This window comes from Coccidioides posadasii, chromosome 2 (assembly GCF_018416015.2).
Source record: "Coccidioides posadasii str. Silveira chromosome 2, complete sequence".
NCBI lineage: Eukaryota > Fungi > Ascomycota > Eurotiomycetes > Onygenales > Onygenaceae > Coccidioides > Coccidioides posadasii.
The window spans coordinates 4,428,733-4,445,567 of NC_089408.1; the positions used below are offsets into that span (position 1 = coordinate 4,428,733).

The following is a 16,835-nucleotide window of genomic DNA, read 5'->3' on the forward strand; positions in this document are numbered from 1 at the left end:
GCGTATGCTTAACTACATTATTGTTCTCGTCGACTTGATATAGAGAGCCATTTCTCATGCGAATATCGCGCGTACCCTGTCCAATAGGTATACGCCGCCATGCTCCCTATCCTTCGCCAACGCCGAGAACAAGACGCAGAAGATTTTAGTTGATTAAACAGAAAAGATGGGAATGGAAGCCAGCGTCGAGACCCAACCACCAATGTAGCCGGAACTCCATTCAAGTCGACCGGGGATAGCGAGAAGGCCGAAAAAGCACTGGAAACTTTTTTCTACGCCTGTCACCGTAGCAAGGGAAGTTTTGCTGATAACGCTTCTTTCAGTTCGGAGCCGTTTAAACTAGTGGCGCCGTGAATCGCCATTCCCAAAGGGACTTGGACTCGGGGGTTCTTCTTTGGTTTCGGGCGTGCGATTCGTCTGGGCAGCAGGCTGCATTTGACCCCGATATGGGGGCGGCGTGAAACCTGGCTGTGGTGGCATTACGACGTTTGGTCCACTCGGAGCTCTCATAACGGGCGTCATGGGTGCTTGTGTCGGAACTAGAATCGGAAACCCGTTGTTTCTACCATTGGCTTCCATCGGGTTATACCCGTGTGACAACGTGCGCCTCATCACCGGTGCAATGGATGCGTAGGGAGCTCCGTTTGTAAAGCTCCGGCTTTGGTTGCTCGCAAATGGATCTTGGGAACCAGGAACCTGAAAGCCGTGTGTCGGAGTGTTGGTTTGAGCCATTGGCCCAAACTGGCTTTGACCATTCCCTCCGCCACCTAAAGATGGACCTGCTGCGTTTGTCAGCGATTGTCCTTCAGAATACATCCTACGATGTTCGATAGAGTTGGACTAACGTCGTGGAGTCGCATAAATGCTCTCCGTTCCTGGATACACCGGGGTATTTTGTCTCAGGAGCTGAGGTCCCAAGCCTTGCAAAGAAGAGTATCCCACCGTACCAGTCTGGAAGGTACATGTCCAATTAGCAAGTGAGAAAAATTAGGATTATTTCTTGCCAAGGCCCTTTACCGTTCCATATACCCCGGACTGAGCGACGGGCCTTTGAGCTGTGATGCCGCCCATTGGCGGCCGCATCCGTTCAAGTTCTTGTCTGAGCTGTTGATTTTCTTGTCGTAATCGTTGATTGTCAGCTCTCAAACGCTCAAGCTCCCCGCGAGTGTATGATTCTCGCGTAATCGGATCTGTCTGAGTGCAAGCGGAGTTACTGGCACTACAGTTGGCACAACCCGTTGGGTTGGAGTCACACTTCATTTTCCGAGCCTAGCAAAGTGATAATATCAGCCTTTGCGACATTTAGTTGCTATTGCTGGGGGACTCGTGCTATTCAGTAGCAGGAAGTTAACGGCACAAGCACGCCGCTTTACAACACATTCGCATTGTTCAGAAGCACAGGATGCCGTATACCAACATTTCCTTGACTAAAGGCTTTCTGTTGGTCATTGAAAGGGATTAGGGGCCATAATGGCTTTTTATAAATTCTCTTCCACATGTTCAACGCCCCGATGAGGATGCTCTTGACAACACCTGTTGCTGTTTAAAGCAATGCAACGTGAGAGACAATGACATACCTTGCAACGATCGCATGCCTGCCCAGTTCTATGAGTTCCTGCCATCTGTCCTTGGACCATAGCAGAGTAATCAGGTTCCGGACTGTTCTTGCTTCGCCGTGGTTTTTTAGTAGGACGACGACGCGTGGTAGAAGAAGGAGCTGGAGCCACTTGGGCTTCTGGTTGCCTCTCTTCTTCCCCGTTCATCGCCTCTTCGGCTGTCTGGTCGCTGCCTTCGAGGTTGATGAATGCTTCCCAATCTTCTTTCTTTTGTTGCTGTCGCCCGTTAGGAGATTCCTGTGCCTCGCGTTTGTTAGATGAAGTCATCTTTTTTTTAGGTATGTTGTTGATCCAAGGCGTTAGATGACGCGAAGTGATATCTTGGAATGAAAAGGAGGCCCTGGAAACGCTACTGTTGACAGCTCCCAGGAAGAGAAAGGCTCAGTGAATTTCCACAAGCGGCTGTGGAATGAAGTGAGAAACCTTTCAGCTGAATGTCTTGCTAAAGTGAGAAAAAGGTGGAGACTGGCAAAAGCAGATTGTTGTTATGTTCTGGAGCAATTATATATTCTCTTCACTGAAGAAGGAAGAGCACGTGAGGCATGTTGTGTGAAAGCTCGCGGAGCTTCCCGCCCTGAACAGAACTGGCATGCTGTTTAGCGCGAAAAAGAGGAGGCAGAATGGACATTCTGTTCCTCAAAAGGGCCAACAGGTGAAGTCCTTTGATGTGCTTTGTGCACACCAGGAACTAGAAAGAATGATGATTGTTTAGGGGCCCTGAAAGATGCCCAGGCTCTGTCTATACCCCTTTTAGAGCAGAAGCACCATATCAAGGCCAAAACCACAGGAGAGAGTGAGTGTAATTTGAGAACTTCTTTGATATATAGAAGGAGCACACTAACGCTTGACCAGTGATTATTTCATCCTTCATAAATTTCTTCACCCTTTGCTTTGAAAGCACGATCTGCATTGTTCATACCATAAGTGGTTGACTATGAAGACAATGCCCTGTTCATCGTATATATGAACAATGAACAGGCCTGCAGATAGATAGAGGAACTCCCCACAGCATGCCTTATGTGAGGATGAGAACCATAGGAACTGCATGCTGTTATAGGGATGCCGCCTCACCCTTACCTACAGCTTGAGTTTTTATGGAATCCAATGGCTTACAAAGTGAGGGCTAGCATGACACTTTGGGCATACAGTCAGGGCGTCTTAATACGGTGAAGCTCACAAGTTCCCTAAGCATCGAATTCCCCTCAGGTGGATTAGGCGGAAATGAAAACAACTATGTACATCCACCTCTCGTATGGAACTGGATGATAAGCATGTATTATTCCACTTTTGCCTGAAGGTAGATGGCGCATTGGCAAGGGTGAAGACGACGGTTTTTGGATGGAGTCCATGAGCCCGTATCCCGATAGTTGTCTCCAAGCTGGGGGAACTGATTCAGTCTGATATATCTATGGTCTGGGACTAAAACAACACACTTTCTTCAACGAGGTTCCTACCAATAAAGTAGCCTCAGATGACTCCTTTTCAAAAGCTCGGCCTACATGGACCGAGTCTAGGTTTAGTCCTCGTGATTCTCCTCATTCGAGTGTACTCCGGGCAGATGAGAACAGATTGATCAAAAAAAGGAAACACCGTAAATGCATGCTGGGCGCCATTGACTGCGCAACATGGTATCTACTAGATACCTAAGTTAGGAGACAAGAGCATTTTTTGGCCTGACCCACTCGACTCCTGCTCCTCGGATTTTTCTAACCAACGCCGATACAGACACGAATGTATGCAAAAGAATGAACCCAAATGAACTTTGTAACAGGCTTAGCGGTGGACAACAGCGAATGTGAAACCAAATATAGAGGGATGGGGACCATATCGCTTTAATATGCGTGATACAGCAAAGAAAATGTGCCATTGCCAAACCATCTAATCAGGATGTGAAATGTCAAGATAAGTCTTGTACATAAATGTCGGAAGATACAAGGAGGAGGTATACAGAAGTGAAAAATGCTCATGTCTCCAACGTTTGATGGTCGTCTCAGTCGTTAAATTCATGGGTAAATCGTGTTGAGGGATGGATATAGATCCAAAACGGGTGTTGTACGTCCAAAAAATCCAAATCCTGGGATAGCCACTTAACCATCGAGTGCCTGGCTCTGGAAACACGGTCAAATCATGATGGCTCCGCAAATGTCGTACTGGAAAAGCGGTCTCTCCAAAAAATAAACTAAAAATAAAATCGGGAGTCAGGCTTGCCGCGGGTAAACACGGTTTTGCACAAGCTGGAAAGAAGGGGGTTTGAGCCCCAGAAAAAAAAAACGATATCGTTATCTGAGCAGCTTTTCGTTGTGCGCAACGGTCACAAAACGTATTCTATCGCTAAACCTTTGGTGGCAGCCAAATTCGAGCCACGGAGTTAAGTTCTTACACTGGCTCACATCGAAAACCCGAAGCATAGTGCAACCATCTACTACTGACTCCACGCCTGTGCCGGTTACTCGGACGCATCCTCGAACAGATAGCTCGCGGAGAGGCAGGAGGTGTAAGCCAATGGAGCGGAGTGAAGCATCAGAAACTGCTGAACCGCAAAAGGAGAGATTAAGATGAGTAAGCTGCGGACAGCCAAGAGCAATGACTTCAGTTGCGGTGTCTGATAATGCGCAGCAAAAAGACTAAGGCTTGTTGTCAGCTTTAACCGAATGGAGGGTCATTATTGAACGGTGGACATTACCAAATCGAGTTCCTGCAGTCCTTTCGCAGCATTAGTAAGGTACACAATAGCATTGTCAGTCAAATACGTGCAATCTGCAAGGCAAAGTTTTCTTAAGCGGAAGAATTGCGTATTGCCCCAATACTGAAATCCTTGATCAGTAATGGTTGTGCATCGTGTCAGGTCAACTTCCTCGAGGCGAGAAGCAGCATGGGCGGCAATATGATGCATAGAACGGTCCGTAACGTGCTTGCAATAAGATAACGTGAGCCTTTTCAGATTAGGGCAGCCATACACTGCACCAGCCGATGTTTGAATAGGAGTTTGCATCGGACCCTTATGTGCTCCCTTTCCATTCGGCTGCTGTGGCGCCTGGGAGCCGGGGACAAACCACCCAATTACCCGTGCCAGCAACGTATCACTAACTTTCCTGCAGTTACTAAGATCGATTTCTTGCAACTCCTTGGCTTTGTTTGCCATGTCAAGAATCGCTGGAGCGGTGACATCCCACACACTTTTCATCCTTAATGCTCGAAGGTTGGCTCCACATGCGTTCGCCAAGGCATTGAATCCTTCGTCAGTCATATGGAAGCAATTGTTGATGTCAACAACACGAGGTCTGTCGCCAATGAATGGGCAAATGAAATCCGTGATAACCTCGTCTGTAATTTTTCGATTATAAATGCTGAGGTCAAGGAAATGGAGCAGATGCGGGGATTTTGTAATGAGATTAGACCAGTGACGGGAAACTGAGCGGAGACGGAGGAGATGATGAAGTTCAAGGTGCTGGAGAATTGTAATGAGAATATCATCATTAAAAATTCCGCGACTGTTTCCAAAGCTAGGCCTAAATATCGGTTTGAATGGGCTTAGGGATGACTGTGGGAGTGCGTTCGTTTGCTTAGAAGGTGATAGGCTGCGCGGAGAGCGATTTAAACCAGGAGCTTGAGTGTGCTGATCTGCTGCGGTACCGTCTTCGGGAACAATTGGAGCAAGAGATCCCCGACGTGATCTTGCCCGCATGTTATCTAAATCGACACTCAGATATGGGTCAGGATCTGATGGTCTCAAAACAGACGCATCCTCTAATCGGCTTGGTTTGTGAAAGCTGTCTAGGTCACTTTCTGTTAAGGTAAGGAGAGGCATTGATTGTCTCCGGGCAGCCGGTATAACCGGCTCTTGAGAATCAAATGTAGAAACTTGCGGCGCATCTTCCATGACAACGTCGCCGCCCGATGCAGCTTCCAGTCTCTTCTTAGCTGTGTGCTCGACCTGCTCCTTGATATGCCTAGGGCAACGCGCCCAGAACTCAGAAAGGACCTCTCCGCTTATCATTAAGCACTCTACTGCGGTTACAGAGCGGACAGTAGCAGTTCGCCGCGGCGCCAATGACAGACTGACGACCTCTCCAAAGTACTGCCCTTGTCTCAGCCTTGCTTTTACTTGGACACCACGATGGCTTTCCGCGTCTGCTCCTCGACGGGCGGCGCGAGACTCTGGCCGTTCGTTAATGACCTCGACTTCTCCCCGCACTATAAAATAGATCTCTCGGCCCTGAGAGTCTTGCCGGATAATATCTGTAAAGGGAGGAAACGTTCGCGGCTGCACGTTCAAGCCGAGAAAGTGAAGAATATCTGGGGGAAGTTGGGAAAATAAAGGTAGTTCCTTTAGAAGCATTCGAACATTCACGAGGCCATTTGCTAGAGCACTCGACGTGGACCCTTCCGCTAAGCCGGGACTGGGAGATTTCCGTTTCTTGCTTATGATATCGAGACGGCGCTCATCGTCCAAGCTCATATCCCCGGTGAAGGCTTCGTGGAGCCGTTTAGATCCACGGCGCTCACCGGCGAGGCGCTCGGGTCGAATAGGTAAAGGCTGGGCCTGAGTTTTCTTCTTCTCCAGAATCTGCAGTCTTTCTTCAGCTTCTTCTCTTATTGCTCGTTCAACTTCAGGAAAACGTGGAAGGATATTCTTGAAGTCCTCTTTGGTCAGCACCACGAGCAAGCATCGGGTGCGCGCGATGATTGTCGCCGTCCGGGGCCGATCCATAAGTATGCCTATTTCTCCAAAGAAAGCGCCCGGCTTCAATTCTGCGTATACACTCTCTCCATCGCGGGAGGTGACGGCCACCGCACCCCGAACGAGCCAGTACATCGCCTTGGCTTCATCTCCCTCCGTCAATATATAGTCGTTCGGTGAGTTTAGTTGCGGCCGCAAATGCAGGCCGATCTCCGCGAGGAACGATTCTGGGGTGGACTGGAACAGAGGAAAGGAGCGTATTCGGTCGATCAAATCCAGAGGCATGCCCCGGATCTGCGAGGCGGCCAGAGGAGATGGGTGGAGGGGGCGGGAAGGGTTAGTTTCCGAGTTGAAGGTCCTGATCAGAGACATGGGGTCAGCGCCTGCTGTGGCAGACTTGCTAGCGAGAGGAGAGGCGCTGGCGCCTCTGGTCATGCGCCTCATCATTCCTGGCATTACAATCCCAGAAATCAAATCTCAAGCTGTCTGGGGTAAACTGCTCGGCATGGCGATTGGGCTAATCGACAGCCCGGGGAGGGGGAATCTGTGCTAGGTGGTGGCGGGATGCGAGTAAAGGTTCGAGGGAGATTCTGCTGATAAGTTGCACGAGGGAAAAGGTCAGCTCGAGGGAAAAAAGACAGGATTGGGTGGACGAGAATGCGAGAGGTCGAGGAATGGATCCTCTTGGAGATGTCTGACACGGAGAGGTCTCCACTCGCCAGGCCCAATGGATGTGGTTGATGTGCATCTGGGCTTACCGTTGCACCTGCGGATGGCGACCTTGTTAGCGCGCTCGGTAACTTTGCCAGAAGTCTGTGACGCAGCAGGATGAAACAACCCCAAGGATGATGGAAATCAAAAAAATTGATAAAAGTAAGCAGTAATTATTCAGAGACCAGCAAGTTGGACAGCTATCTCTCTTGTAGGCATGGGCACAGCCAACAGTGATGGGAGGGGAAATGATAGTCACACATCAAAGAGACAGTCCCAGCTACAGCAAGCTGACTGTTTACTGACAATACACTGCTACCAAACACTATTGTATCGCTGAGCCATCAAAGATCCCCTTTTTTATAACCAGACGGGACAACGCCACAGCACTAATACAATAATAAACAAGCAAACAAAGCCTCGGGAGCTCTGAATGACTGGTCACATTCTGCTCGCTGCCCGTTAGCAGCAACATGGAAGCCATGGCGGGCCTAGAGCTCTCCCGCCAGATCTACAAGTGCATCGAGCGGCTGGTCCTACGTCCAGAAGACAGCTTCTGTCTCGACTGGAATGGCTCCGCCATGGAGCCGGAATGGGGGAGAGTGTGTATCTCGGATGATTGTGAGCTTGGTTAGGCGGAACACCAACTCCTACAACAGATCCATAGTGCAAAGACATGGGTGTGCTCTTAAAACCTTGGATTAGCTGTTCGATCCTGAAGGGAGTATTGGCAGTTCAGCTATTAACATCACTGTCCTTCTCTAGATGTTCCAGAGATGTTCTACGGCTCGGATCTGGGGAACAAGAAGCGACGCCAAGTCGGAGCTGAGATCACTTCATTTGCGACTAGCGCGTCTTGGAGTTGAGTTTCACTATTTTAACTATCGTCAGGACTGGTCTGCGTTGCCGAGGCGCATACAAATAGATTTTAGGTTAACACAGCAGCAGCGTCAATGCTTTGCCTTGGGGAACACGGAGTGCTCCGTACCACTCGCAAAAATCAACCCGTCTGGGGCTGGTGGTGGCCGTGGTGGTGGTGATGGTGGTGATGATACTCAGCGGAAACGTTGCTGGCGGTTTCGGGCTGCCTCTCTTCAGCGGGGATCCCCTTCCCGCCGGCCTTCCCGCCTTTCGCTGTGGTGTCCTCCCTCTCGAGTCTCCTCAGGTCATCTCCAACCCGAGGTGGGTTCGCTCCCACGCCCTCAAAGCCGGACCCTTCATGCTTTCTGTGCTTCTCTCCACCATGTCTGTACTCTACCGACGACTCTCCTTCCATTGCATGCCCCAGTCCTTTGTTCACATCTGCAGAGCTTGCTCCCGTCAGGGTGGAGGCAGCAGTAGTTTTGACCGCTTCCTTACCCTGGGCTTCCTCGACGTTTTCGTTCATTGCCTGGCCCGGGATCTCCTCTACCGGATTGGGCTGGAAACTTCTGTCTGCGGGTGCTGTGCCTGGGGGGAACGTCTCTGCTGCGAACTCTGGGGCATGGTCGCTTGGCGATGCTTTGACTCCGGGTTTGTGCTACACAGTGCCCAGGTCGTCAACACCTAACTCGTCCCTGGATAGTTTGTGCCCCAAAAGAGCCAATAAATAGGTCCTCGACTCACCTTTGGGGATTCCAGATGTTCACATTTGTGATGATGAGGGTAGAACTGGCCGTGGATATTGTGGATTTGTGAGGCACTCATTTTTGAAGATATAAAATCAACTTGTGATGTCTTCGGTGAACTATGGCCTGTAGGTGTGGTTGGTATCAATTGACAGTGATGAAGTGCCTCTCATTCGGCTATTTCACATAAAGGGCCCTATATACGCCTCTTCATATACCATGTCAAGATGAGGCCAAGTTTCGTCTCTCTGCGGTCTCGTTCAGGACACCCAGTACATATCTACACCGTTGGCGGTGACGTCACCCGGGCGACTGGTGACCTCATCTTGGACTTGGGTGGCCAGTAGTCCAGCCGGTGGATGCAGCAAAGCAGCGAGCTTCCAAAGGCTCGTAGCTTTATCGGGCGGCGCTTAACGTCTTTCCGAGCTAGACCCAAAGGTCTAGAGGTTTAACAAGGTCCACACATGCAGGCAAGGTGCTGGCCCCTTTTGGCCTAGTGTCGACTTTTATGATACAAAGGGTGCTTCAACAGAAGTACTCCGTACTACATGTATCAATTCAACCTCCAATAGCCATGCGATCTACAGCGGAGATCCAGTTTGCAGTCCATTATTGCCGTCAAATCCTTTAGGAAGCGCCTCTCCAACAAGGCCATCGCAGCTCCATCCGTAGCTTGCAGTTATTCTGTCACTATCAAGGCTACAAGGCTTGAGCTCAACATTACTGTAATAAAATAATGATCTCATCGTCCAACAAGAAATTTAAATCATGATTCTGAGCATTATGATGCCATAGGTCAGTGAAATCTTCACTGGTCAAAAAGCTCCCTGTGAGACGTATATAACAGAGCTTTATATCCAGCGAACCCAGCTTCCTTTTCCCTATTCTTGAGCTTAGTCTAGATCTAAATACGTCCCAAGGAACTATTGAAATCCGAACAAGAAAATCCTACCATAAAAGAAGACTTTACAAAATGGAGCACCGTACCGAGCAACTCTCTTCTGAGGAAGCTGCCAACAAAGCCCGTGGCTACAAGGCGTATGTTGACATAGATAGACTCGCTATCGAGAGCCCTTGTCAGGTACTAATGTTCCATGATAGTGCCATGCATAACCCCAGAGTCTCCGAGCCGGCCAAGCAACATGCCGAAGAACGACTTCACGATATTGAATCCACCGGCCAGCTTGAGCAGAGAGACGAGGAAGACAAGGATCAAGGGAACGTCGCTAGAGGCCTGAAAGCGTAAGAAGTCTTTGAAACTTCTCCACCCGGTTTGCGACATCTCTTGCAGCAATGTTTTTTAACATGTGCAAAAATTTTAGTGCCGCCCACAACCCAAGAGTCTCCGAACAGGCGAAGCACGAAGCAGAAGAGAGGCTGGAGAGTATGGAACGCGAATAAGGCGACGAAATTCTACTTGTTCAACGTTGATAATAACTGATTTGCTACTTTGGATTCTAATTACATCATGATATGGTAGTGCTACTACAAACTCCCCGCCTACCATTTGCCAAATAAGAATCTCTTTCAATTTTAAGTTTAGGATATTAAGAAGCCATGTCTGTGAGTAGTAGGAATACACTTAGCAGGACGACATGACACAGTGGCCTGGGCACAATTCGAGAACCGTCCCCCAGTGGCACACATCTACAGTTCAGGGTTCATACCAGAGGAGAGAGTTAAAGACTCGGCCATCCAGCGCCAGAGAAGTCAGGGATAAACTGTACACGCATGCCATAATTGCTTGATGGCACGCACCGCAGTCGAGTGTAGAAGCTCGCAATCCATCCATAAACATCCATCCTCGTCTTCAAGTACACCAAAACAGTCAGACCAGTACTCAATCACCTCGGGATGGACGTCCAGCCCATTTGCCAGAAAGTAAATCGATGCTGGCCCTAGGTAGTAGCGATACAGCTGATACTCGGGAGTGTCTTCCAGGCAGAAAACCCCGCGTGGGATGCGTGGCCTCGTGCGACCCGGATTAGACCGTACAAATACTTCCTTTCGGGGGTTATACATCGCTCGGCCCACATGAAGCAGACGCTCACCTCCTATATCGAGGTCAAAATATAAAATTGTCTGCCACCTGCCTTGCTGCAAGTTCCTCCCTGGGAAGAGCTCTTCATCGGATTCATCGTCAGAGTCAATATCTGAGCGAATCCGAGTGTGAAAGGATTTACCATCGACGGGCGATGCTGAAACTGGCGTTTGCCGGGCTTGGTTGCGGTGGTGATGGCGTGTCCTCCCACCAGCATAGGTACCTTCGATGGCGGGTGCATTTGGTTGACTAGCCGGAGGCTGAGAAGAGGAGCTTGCTGTGTGGCCCAGAGGGACGCTCTCCGAATAACCTGGAAGGTTCTCATTGAATGTCTGGGGCATTTCGAAAGATATCTTGGGAGACGTGATCGATATGGATTATCCTGTGGGCCTGTAAGAACGGGGAGTGAGGCTGCGTGTTGAAGCAGAAAGAGTGTTTGGGCGTCAAGAAGAATAGATATTCCTCAAGACCCTTTTTATAGGCCGTGCGATTTTCAAAAAATACCAGCGTGACAGAGTCACCGGAATCGCAGGTCCCAGAACAACCGTCCGTTTCAACCAAAAGAGTCACTAGACGACGGTCAATCGATGGATTCACCGTCGTCAAACTAGGAGAAGATAGTCAAACAGTGTCGTGCTGCTTTCTTAGTCACGTCCACGAAACCTATCGGTGACCCAAGCAAGATACCTCGGCTTATCTCCTTTGGCTAATGCAAGGGCGTCTTGGGCCAAGCCATACGCGAGACTCAGCTTCAAGCCCAACTTTGCTGTCCTTGCAGCGGTGTAGACATCGTGGCGGGCTATAAATCACCATTGTGAGTGAGACCTAATGGAACAAGATAGAATTTACCAAATCGAATAAGACATACCAAACAAGCTGTAAATTCCCGAAAATGTCAAACCCGCAGTCACTGTGGAAAGGAAATCCCTATTGCCGTGACGGGCTTGATTGATAATTTCCTCTAGGAAGGAAAATCCCATGACCCCCACATTCAGCTTCGTACCAAGCTTTATTCCATCTTTCAAACCTCCAATCATTGAAACGTAGTTCTTGCTTTTGTGGTACTGATACCAGCCAGCCGGGCTGGTGGGAAACCGGTGGGCATTTTCGGCACGAAATCGAAATGCGGCTTTGGTGCTCCCATGCGAGAACCCCAGGCCTATACCGGTCCCAAAGGCCACGGTTGAGGCCAAAAATCCGTTCGGGCCAAGTTTGAATCCGACCTGCGGCGGAGGTTGCTCTGCATCGAACGTCGGCAACGAGGCGTCGTCGTCTCGGTGAGGAGCATTCGACTCGTCAATTGGCTGCATGCTTGTCCTGTCTGTAAACTATCGCTCTGCCAAATGGACAGCTCACACCATAGACTAACAAATGGATTGTGGAATTGAAGGCTGCCTGGTAAACCTGTCTGACGGCTGGTTTTTCGTCCTTTCTTGTTGTTTGCGGCGAGAAATCCTCCAGCCGGAGTTTGCTCAGTTTGCTCGACGCTAGCTTGCTCGGCTTCCGCTGTCACGCCAAGAGCTCTCGTGCTCCAAGCCGGGCGCGTCGCTCCGGTAGCGAACGATCATTCCGGCTGTCAAGAGGTCTTTTTGAGCATGGTATGGAAGCAAAAAGTTTGGAATGCGTTCACTGTTAAGATTGCCGTTCTAATTACTAGGTACGCAGGCAGGAATAAAACCCAACCCGCTCAGCTGGACGCTACGGTTCAAGAACAATAATGTTACTATCCTACTCCTCGTGTCGCCGGCGGAACCATTTGACAGTATTAAAAAGACACTGCTAAAAGCTCTCAAAGAACGAGGAATTGATGAAATAAACGGAGTCCAAGTCCCTGAAGACCCTTCTGGGATCGAGCTTGGCCTTCCCGTTGATAGAAACAATTTGGAGAAGGGCTGGGTTTTGCTCCAAGTCCCCACGGAGCGGAAAGGAGTGAAACGAGATGCTGCTGGAATCAAGAAGAGCGTAGTCAGTGACAGTCCACAGGGAGCGGATTTGCGCGACTCCCAGGCTGTGGCGTTCCGGTTCCGTGCGACAAAAGATGAAAGCCAAACCGAGAATGGGCTTGAAATGGAGATTGATGATGCGGGATGGGATGTCTTGATTCCTACCTATGCTGATGAAGACGAAGAGGAAGGGGAGGGGTTGGACGAGGATGAGGGCGAGCGCGAGGGTGAAGATGATGATGAGCAGGACGACTAAAATGATATCGACTACTATTTTGAGGACTGTGACTACGGGCGTTTTGGTGGAAGTTTGGGTTAAGTGGTGGGCCCCCAACAAGCGGTTTCAAGGTGTTCAGCAGCTTTGTTCACTATATAGGGTCATGGTTTAATATATTTTGAACATCGTCGGGGTTGCTCGATGTGACCATGTCTTGCGGTGCAAATCCTAGGCTCAAAGCTAGGCGCGAGTAGGTAAAACTGCGGTCGGTAGGAGGATGCTCAAAACCTGATAAGGTTCATAGAAACGGTGTCAGTTGTATGAATTGGTTGTGTATGTACCGGATTGAGGAGGGAAAAAAAATAGAGAGTGCGACACCGGCAGGATTCGAACCTGCGCGCCCGAAGGCAATGCCTAACTATTGGAGGTAGCAGGGCACCGCGTTAACCACTCCGCCACAGTGTCGGATTTGTTGGTCTATTAACCCGATTCTCCACTCTATACCGCAATTTAGAGTTTACCGTCTCCTCGTTGTCGCGACAACTCACCCCGTGCTCCGTACCGAAAACTTTCAGCCGTGTTTTCCAACCATTATCAAGCCGAAGAGCATCAACACGCATGCGATAGCTAGACTCAATCCTCTTATATTGACCCTAACGCATTTTACTTCTTTTCTACCTTTGTATTCTCTATCGCCTCTTTGCCCTTCTCTCGATTCAGACCTGTCCTTAGCTCTGCAGCCGTGCTTAGAGGGATTGTTTACACTTTCTCCTTGGCGGCATGGCTGCCACTGGCGGCGCGTCCTCGATCTCCGTGACAGTTAGAGTGCGGCCATTTACCATACGCGAAGCTGCCCAGCTTACCAAATGCGATGATGGACCATTGTTCCTCGGCGAAGGCTCCCTGGCTGGTATATCCACGCCAAAGCTCCAGCAAAAGGGGATCCGATCCGTGATCAAGGTGGTGGATGATAAGTGCTTGTGAGTAAACAAAGGGTTTTGAGTCGCAAATCTGCCCATTGGCATAGCTAATGCGAAGCTTGGTACCAAGGGTCTTTGATCCTCCAGAAGACAACCCGGTGCATAGATTCTCCAAAAGTGTCGTTCCCAATGGCAAGCGCGTCAAGGATCAAACGTTTATGTTCGACAGGGTGTTTGACGAAAACACAACGCAGGGGGAGGTATACGAAGCGACGACCCGCAATCTCCTCGATAGTGTCCTTGATGGGTACAATGCCACGGTGTTCGCATACGGAGCCACCGGATGTGGAAAGACTCACACGATCACCGGAACTACTCAACAACCCGGCATTATATTTTTAACCATGCAGGAGTTATTCGAACGCATTGCTGAACGATCAGGCGAAAAAGTAACAGAAGTGTCCCTATCATACCTTGAAATCTACAACGAAACCATCCGAGACCTGCTTGTCCCAGCAACAACAAAAGGAGGCCTAATGCTCCGAGAAGACGCCAATCAGTCAGTCTCTGTGGCTGGGTTGTCCAGTCATTATCCACAGAACGTCCAGGAAGTGATGGACATTATTATGAGAGGCAACGAGTGCCGAACCATGTCTCCAACGGATGCGAATGCAACATCCTCACGATCTCACGCTGTCCTGCAAATCAATGTTGCTCAAAAGGACCGCAACGCCAGTATTAACGAACCACACACCATGGCAACTCTTAGTATCATCGACCTCGCCGGAAGTGAACGCGCAAGCGCTACCAAGAACCGAGGAGAGCGGCTTATTGAGGGAGCAAACATCAACAAGTCTTTGCTGGCTTTGGGCAGCTGCATTAATGCTCTCTGTGATCCACGGAAACGGAACCACGTCCCTTATCGTAATTCAAAACTCACGCGATTGCTCAAATTCTCTCTTGGAGGCAATTGTAAGACTGTCATGATCGTTTGCGTTAGTCCGTCCAGCCAGCACTTCGATGAGACCCAGAACACTCTTCGATATGCGAATCGAGCCAAGAACATTCAGACCAAGGTCACCAGGAATGTGTACAATGTCAATCGTCACGTGAAGGACTTCCTTGTGAAGATTGATGAACAGATGGCTCTAATTAATGAGCTGAAACAGCAGCAGAAAGATTACGAAAACCTTGCGTTTGCAAAATTTAAAAAGCAAGCGGAGAAGAAAGATGGGATTGTCCAGGAAGGAATCTCCCGGCTTCGCAGTGCATACGAACATGCGGCTCCTGAGAGGGAGGAGAAAGTTAATAACAAATTGCGTCTGAGACAAGTCAGTCGCCGTATCACATTGCTTTCCTCTTGGATAGCTGCCTTTGATGGTGTTTGTGACAGCAGAGGCTGTAAGGGTGGGCTGGGCAACCTCCAGGCGATTCGCAAAACTGCCCAGGGCATCCTCCTGGAGTTAGAGGGTAGCCGTCAACATTATCATCAACGATTGGCTAAGTGCAATTGGGAGCGAGGTTTAAACTCGGCCCTGGAAAACGGCATTAAGCAGCTCAGAGAGGTTGACGCGAGTGATCATATGGATGTGGAGAACCTTAAACGAGAGGCTGAGCTTCTGAAAGCGCAGGCGGAAAGAGATGCATTAAGTGCAGTCTCGGAACAAGACAAGACAGGAGACATGGAAACGGTGCAAATGCTCTTGCAGGCGAATTTCGAGACGATTGCCGCTATTGAAGATATCACCCAGCTTAGTGAAAACGAAGCCATTGAAATTGGCAAACATATTCTCGGAAAGCTTCTTCAAACCTGCACTACTACCACATCGCAGGTCGTCAAACCTGACGGAAGTCCGATTCGCCTTGCACCCGTTTCAACGCCCAAGCTTGGCAGTCCGAAGAAACGAAAGAAGTTCAGCTTAGGGGGTACAGCCGCACTACCCAGACCGGTTCGTCTCTCCTTGGTATCAGGTACATCTCAGTCACCTGCCAAGAATTCTCCGAGAAGACGGAAAGCAGCTGCGCCGAAGAAGGCGGTGGCGTTTACTCCGAAAAAGGCACCAAAGCCTTCAAAGAGATCTGTCAGATGGAAAGACGACGTTGAAGATGGAGCATTAGCTGAATTCGAGAAAACTCCGCGGAAACACCAGGCATCACCGGAAGCTCCATCATCATGTGAACCCACCCTACCACCAGCTCCCACCATGGCGTCGTCTATTCCACTACCGACTTCTGGGGGCTCCAGGGAATCCTCACCGGCTCCGGCTCCACCAGAATTGAACGCAATCCATATGAAGAATAGCAGCAGATTCAAGACTGGCTTCTTATCCAAGAGACCGAGCGGATCTCCAACGCCAGTACCCCCCACTCTAACAAAACTTCCATCCTCTGATAGTGAGAGCTCACCTCTTCGACAGATCGAAAATAGCAACTTTCTCAACCGGCAGTCCCTTGATCGATCCAGCGGGCACTCCTCCGAAAATGAGGAGAATTGGAAAATAGACAAGCTTGAGGCGATGCAGATCACCACGGCCATGAGACGCATCTCCGGAAGCTACGCGGGAAACCTCAGGTCCGGTACAGCCATCACTCGAATTCGCCGTCGCAGCCAGAGTCCCACTAGTGCATCGTCCAGCCCTATCAACAGCGAAAATACGATGTTCACAGCATCCCAAGCGAGGCGCATGGTGAAAAGCGAAAAGGACCATGATCTCAGAGTTAACGTACTGAGTCCTCGAACGCTCCCCGTAATGAAGAATCCCGGGCAGCGAAGAGTCACATCCGCCGAGATCAAGCCCCGTGAAGCTGCAATTGCGGGCCGAGAAAACGTTCGATTCAGCGCAACGGCCATTTCTTCTGGCGGAAGTTTGCGAGCGAGCCCTCGAGGATCTGCAAGCGGGACGTATCGGTAAATCTGGGAATTGGTTTAATTTTTTTTGTTTCGTTTCGTTTTTGTCACGAGAGTCGGCGCATCGTGCACTGGGGGACTGCTGGGGAAGGAAACATGTTTGAGTGCTTTTTTTTTTTTTTTTTTTTCCTTTTTGGTCCCTTTGTTCGCTCTTCGTCGGTTCATACGGGGTACTTTCTTTCGTCTTTAAT

At 49.7% G+C, this 16,835-nt stretch overlaps 9 protein-coding genes across 9 annotated transcripts; 4 read left to right on the forward strand and 5 right to left on the reverse strand.

Moving 5' to 3' along the window:
- Positions 1 to 339: 339 nt before the first annotated feature.
- Positions 340 to 1,883, reverse strand: D8B26_003883 (uncharacterized protein; the record flags this gene model as incomplete). The annotated part of the gene is made up of 4 exons (XM_066124297.1): positions 340 to 779; positions 846 to 951; positions 1,018 to 1,269; positions 1,578 to 1,883. 4 exons carry the CDS (start codon positions 1,881 to 1,883, stop codon positions 340 to 342), a joined length of 1,104 nt encoding a protein of 367 aa, XP_065980377.1.
- A 1,568-nt stretch (positions 1,884 to 3,451) lies between these two features.
- Positions 3,452 to 6,992, reverse strand: D8B26_003884 (uncharacterized protein). The gene is made up of 2 exons (XM_003071654.2): positions 4,300 to 6,992; positions 3,452 to 4,240 (listed from the first exon to the last, which is right to left on the reverse strand). The coding sequence occupies exons 1-2, from the start codon at positions 6,751 to 6,753 to the stop codon at positions 3,896 to 3,898; spliced, it is 2,799 nt and encodes a 932-aa protein (XP_003071700.2). The 5' UTR covers positions 6,754 to 6,992; the 3' UTR covers positions 3,452 to 3,895.
- A 489-nt stretch (positions 6,993 to 7,481) lies between these two features.
- Positions 7,482 to 7,874, forward strand: D8B26_003885 (uncharacterized protein; the record flags this gene model as incomplete). The annotated part of the gene is made up of 2 exons (XM_066124298.1): positions 7,482 to 7,629; positions 7,774 to 7,874. 2 exons carry the CDS (start codon positions 7,482 to 7,484, stop codon positions 7,872 to 7,874), a joined length of 249 nt encoding a protein of 82 aa, XP_065980378.1.
- D8B26_003886 (uncharacterized protein) lies at positions 7,686 to 8,864 on the reverse strand. The gene is made up of 2 exons (XM_003071653.2): positions 8,614 to 8,864; positions 7,686 to 8,527 (listed from the first exon to the last, which is right to left on the reverse strand). The coding sequence occupies exons 1-2, from the start codon at positions 8,692 to 8,694 to the stop codon at positions 8,009 to 8,011; spliced, it is 600 nt and encodes a 199-aa protein (XP_003071699.2). The 5' UTR covers positions 8,695 to 8,864; the 3' UTR covers positions 7,686 to 8,008.
- Positions 8,865 to 9,588: 724 nt separating this feature from the next.
- Positions 9,589 to 10,016, forward strand: D8B26_003887 (uncharacterized protein; the record flags this gene model as incomplete). The annotated part of the gene is made up of 3 exons (XM_003071652.2): positions 9,589 to 9,653; positions 9,717 to 9,857; positions 9,938 to 10,016. The coding sequence occupies 3 exons, from the start codon at positions 9,589 to 9,591 to the stop codon at positions 10,014 to 10,016; spliced, it is 285 nt and encodes a 94-aa protein (XP_003071698.1).
- A 138-nt stretch (positions 10,017 to 10,154) lies between these two features.
- On the reverse strand, positions 10,155 to 11,207 carry D8B26_003888 (uncharacterized protein). The gene has a single exon (XM_066124299.1). The coding sequence runs from the start codon at positions 10,995 to 10,997 to the stop codon at positions 10,326 to 10,328; it is 672 nt and encodes a 223-aa protein (XP_065980379.1). The 5' UTR covers positions 10,998 to 11,207; the 3' UTR covers positions 10,155 to 10,325.
- Positions 11,208 to 11,286: 79 nt separating this feature from the next.
- On the reverse strand, positions 11,287 to 12,019 carry D8B26_003889 (uncharacterized protein). The gene is made up of 2 exons (XM_003071650.2): positions 11,525 to 12,019; positions 11,287 to 11,455 (listed from the first exon to the last, which is right to left on the reverse strand). The coding sequence occupies exons 1-2, from the start codon at positions 11,964 to 11,966 to the stop codon at positions 11,301 to 11,303; spliced, it is 597 nt and encodes a 198-aa protein (XP_003071696.2). The 5' UTR covers positions 11,967 to 12,019; the 3' UTR covers positions 11,287 to 11,300.
- Positions 12,020 to 12,194: 175 nt separating this feature from the next.
- D8B26_003890 (uncharacterized protein) lies at positions 12,195 to 13,274 on the forward strand. Its single transcript, XM_003071649.2, has 2 exons — positions 12,195 to 12,254; positions 12,322 to 13,274. The coding sequence occupies exons 1-2, from the start codon at positions 12,252 to 12,254 to the stop codon at positions 12,853 to 12,855; spliced, it is 537 nt and encodes a 178-aa protein (XP_003071695.2). The 5' UTR covers positions 12,195 to 12,251; the 3' UTR covers positions 12,856 to 13,274.
- Positions 13,275 to 13,596: 322 nt separating this feature from the next.
- KLP5 (kinesin-like protein Klp5) lies at positions 13,597 to 16,766 on the forward strand (the record flags this gene model as incomplete). The annotated part of the gene is made up of 2 exons (XM_003071648.2): positions 13,597 to 13,796; positions 13,867 to 16,766. 2 exons carry the CDS (start codon positions 13,597 to 13,599, stop codon positions 16,646 to 16,648), a joined length of 2,982 nt encoding a protein of 993 aa, XP_003071694.2. The 3' UTR covers positions 16,649 to 16,766.
- Between the last annotated feature and the right edge of the window lie 69 nt (positions 16,767 to 16,835).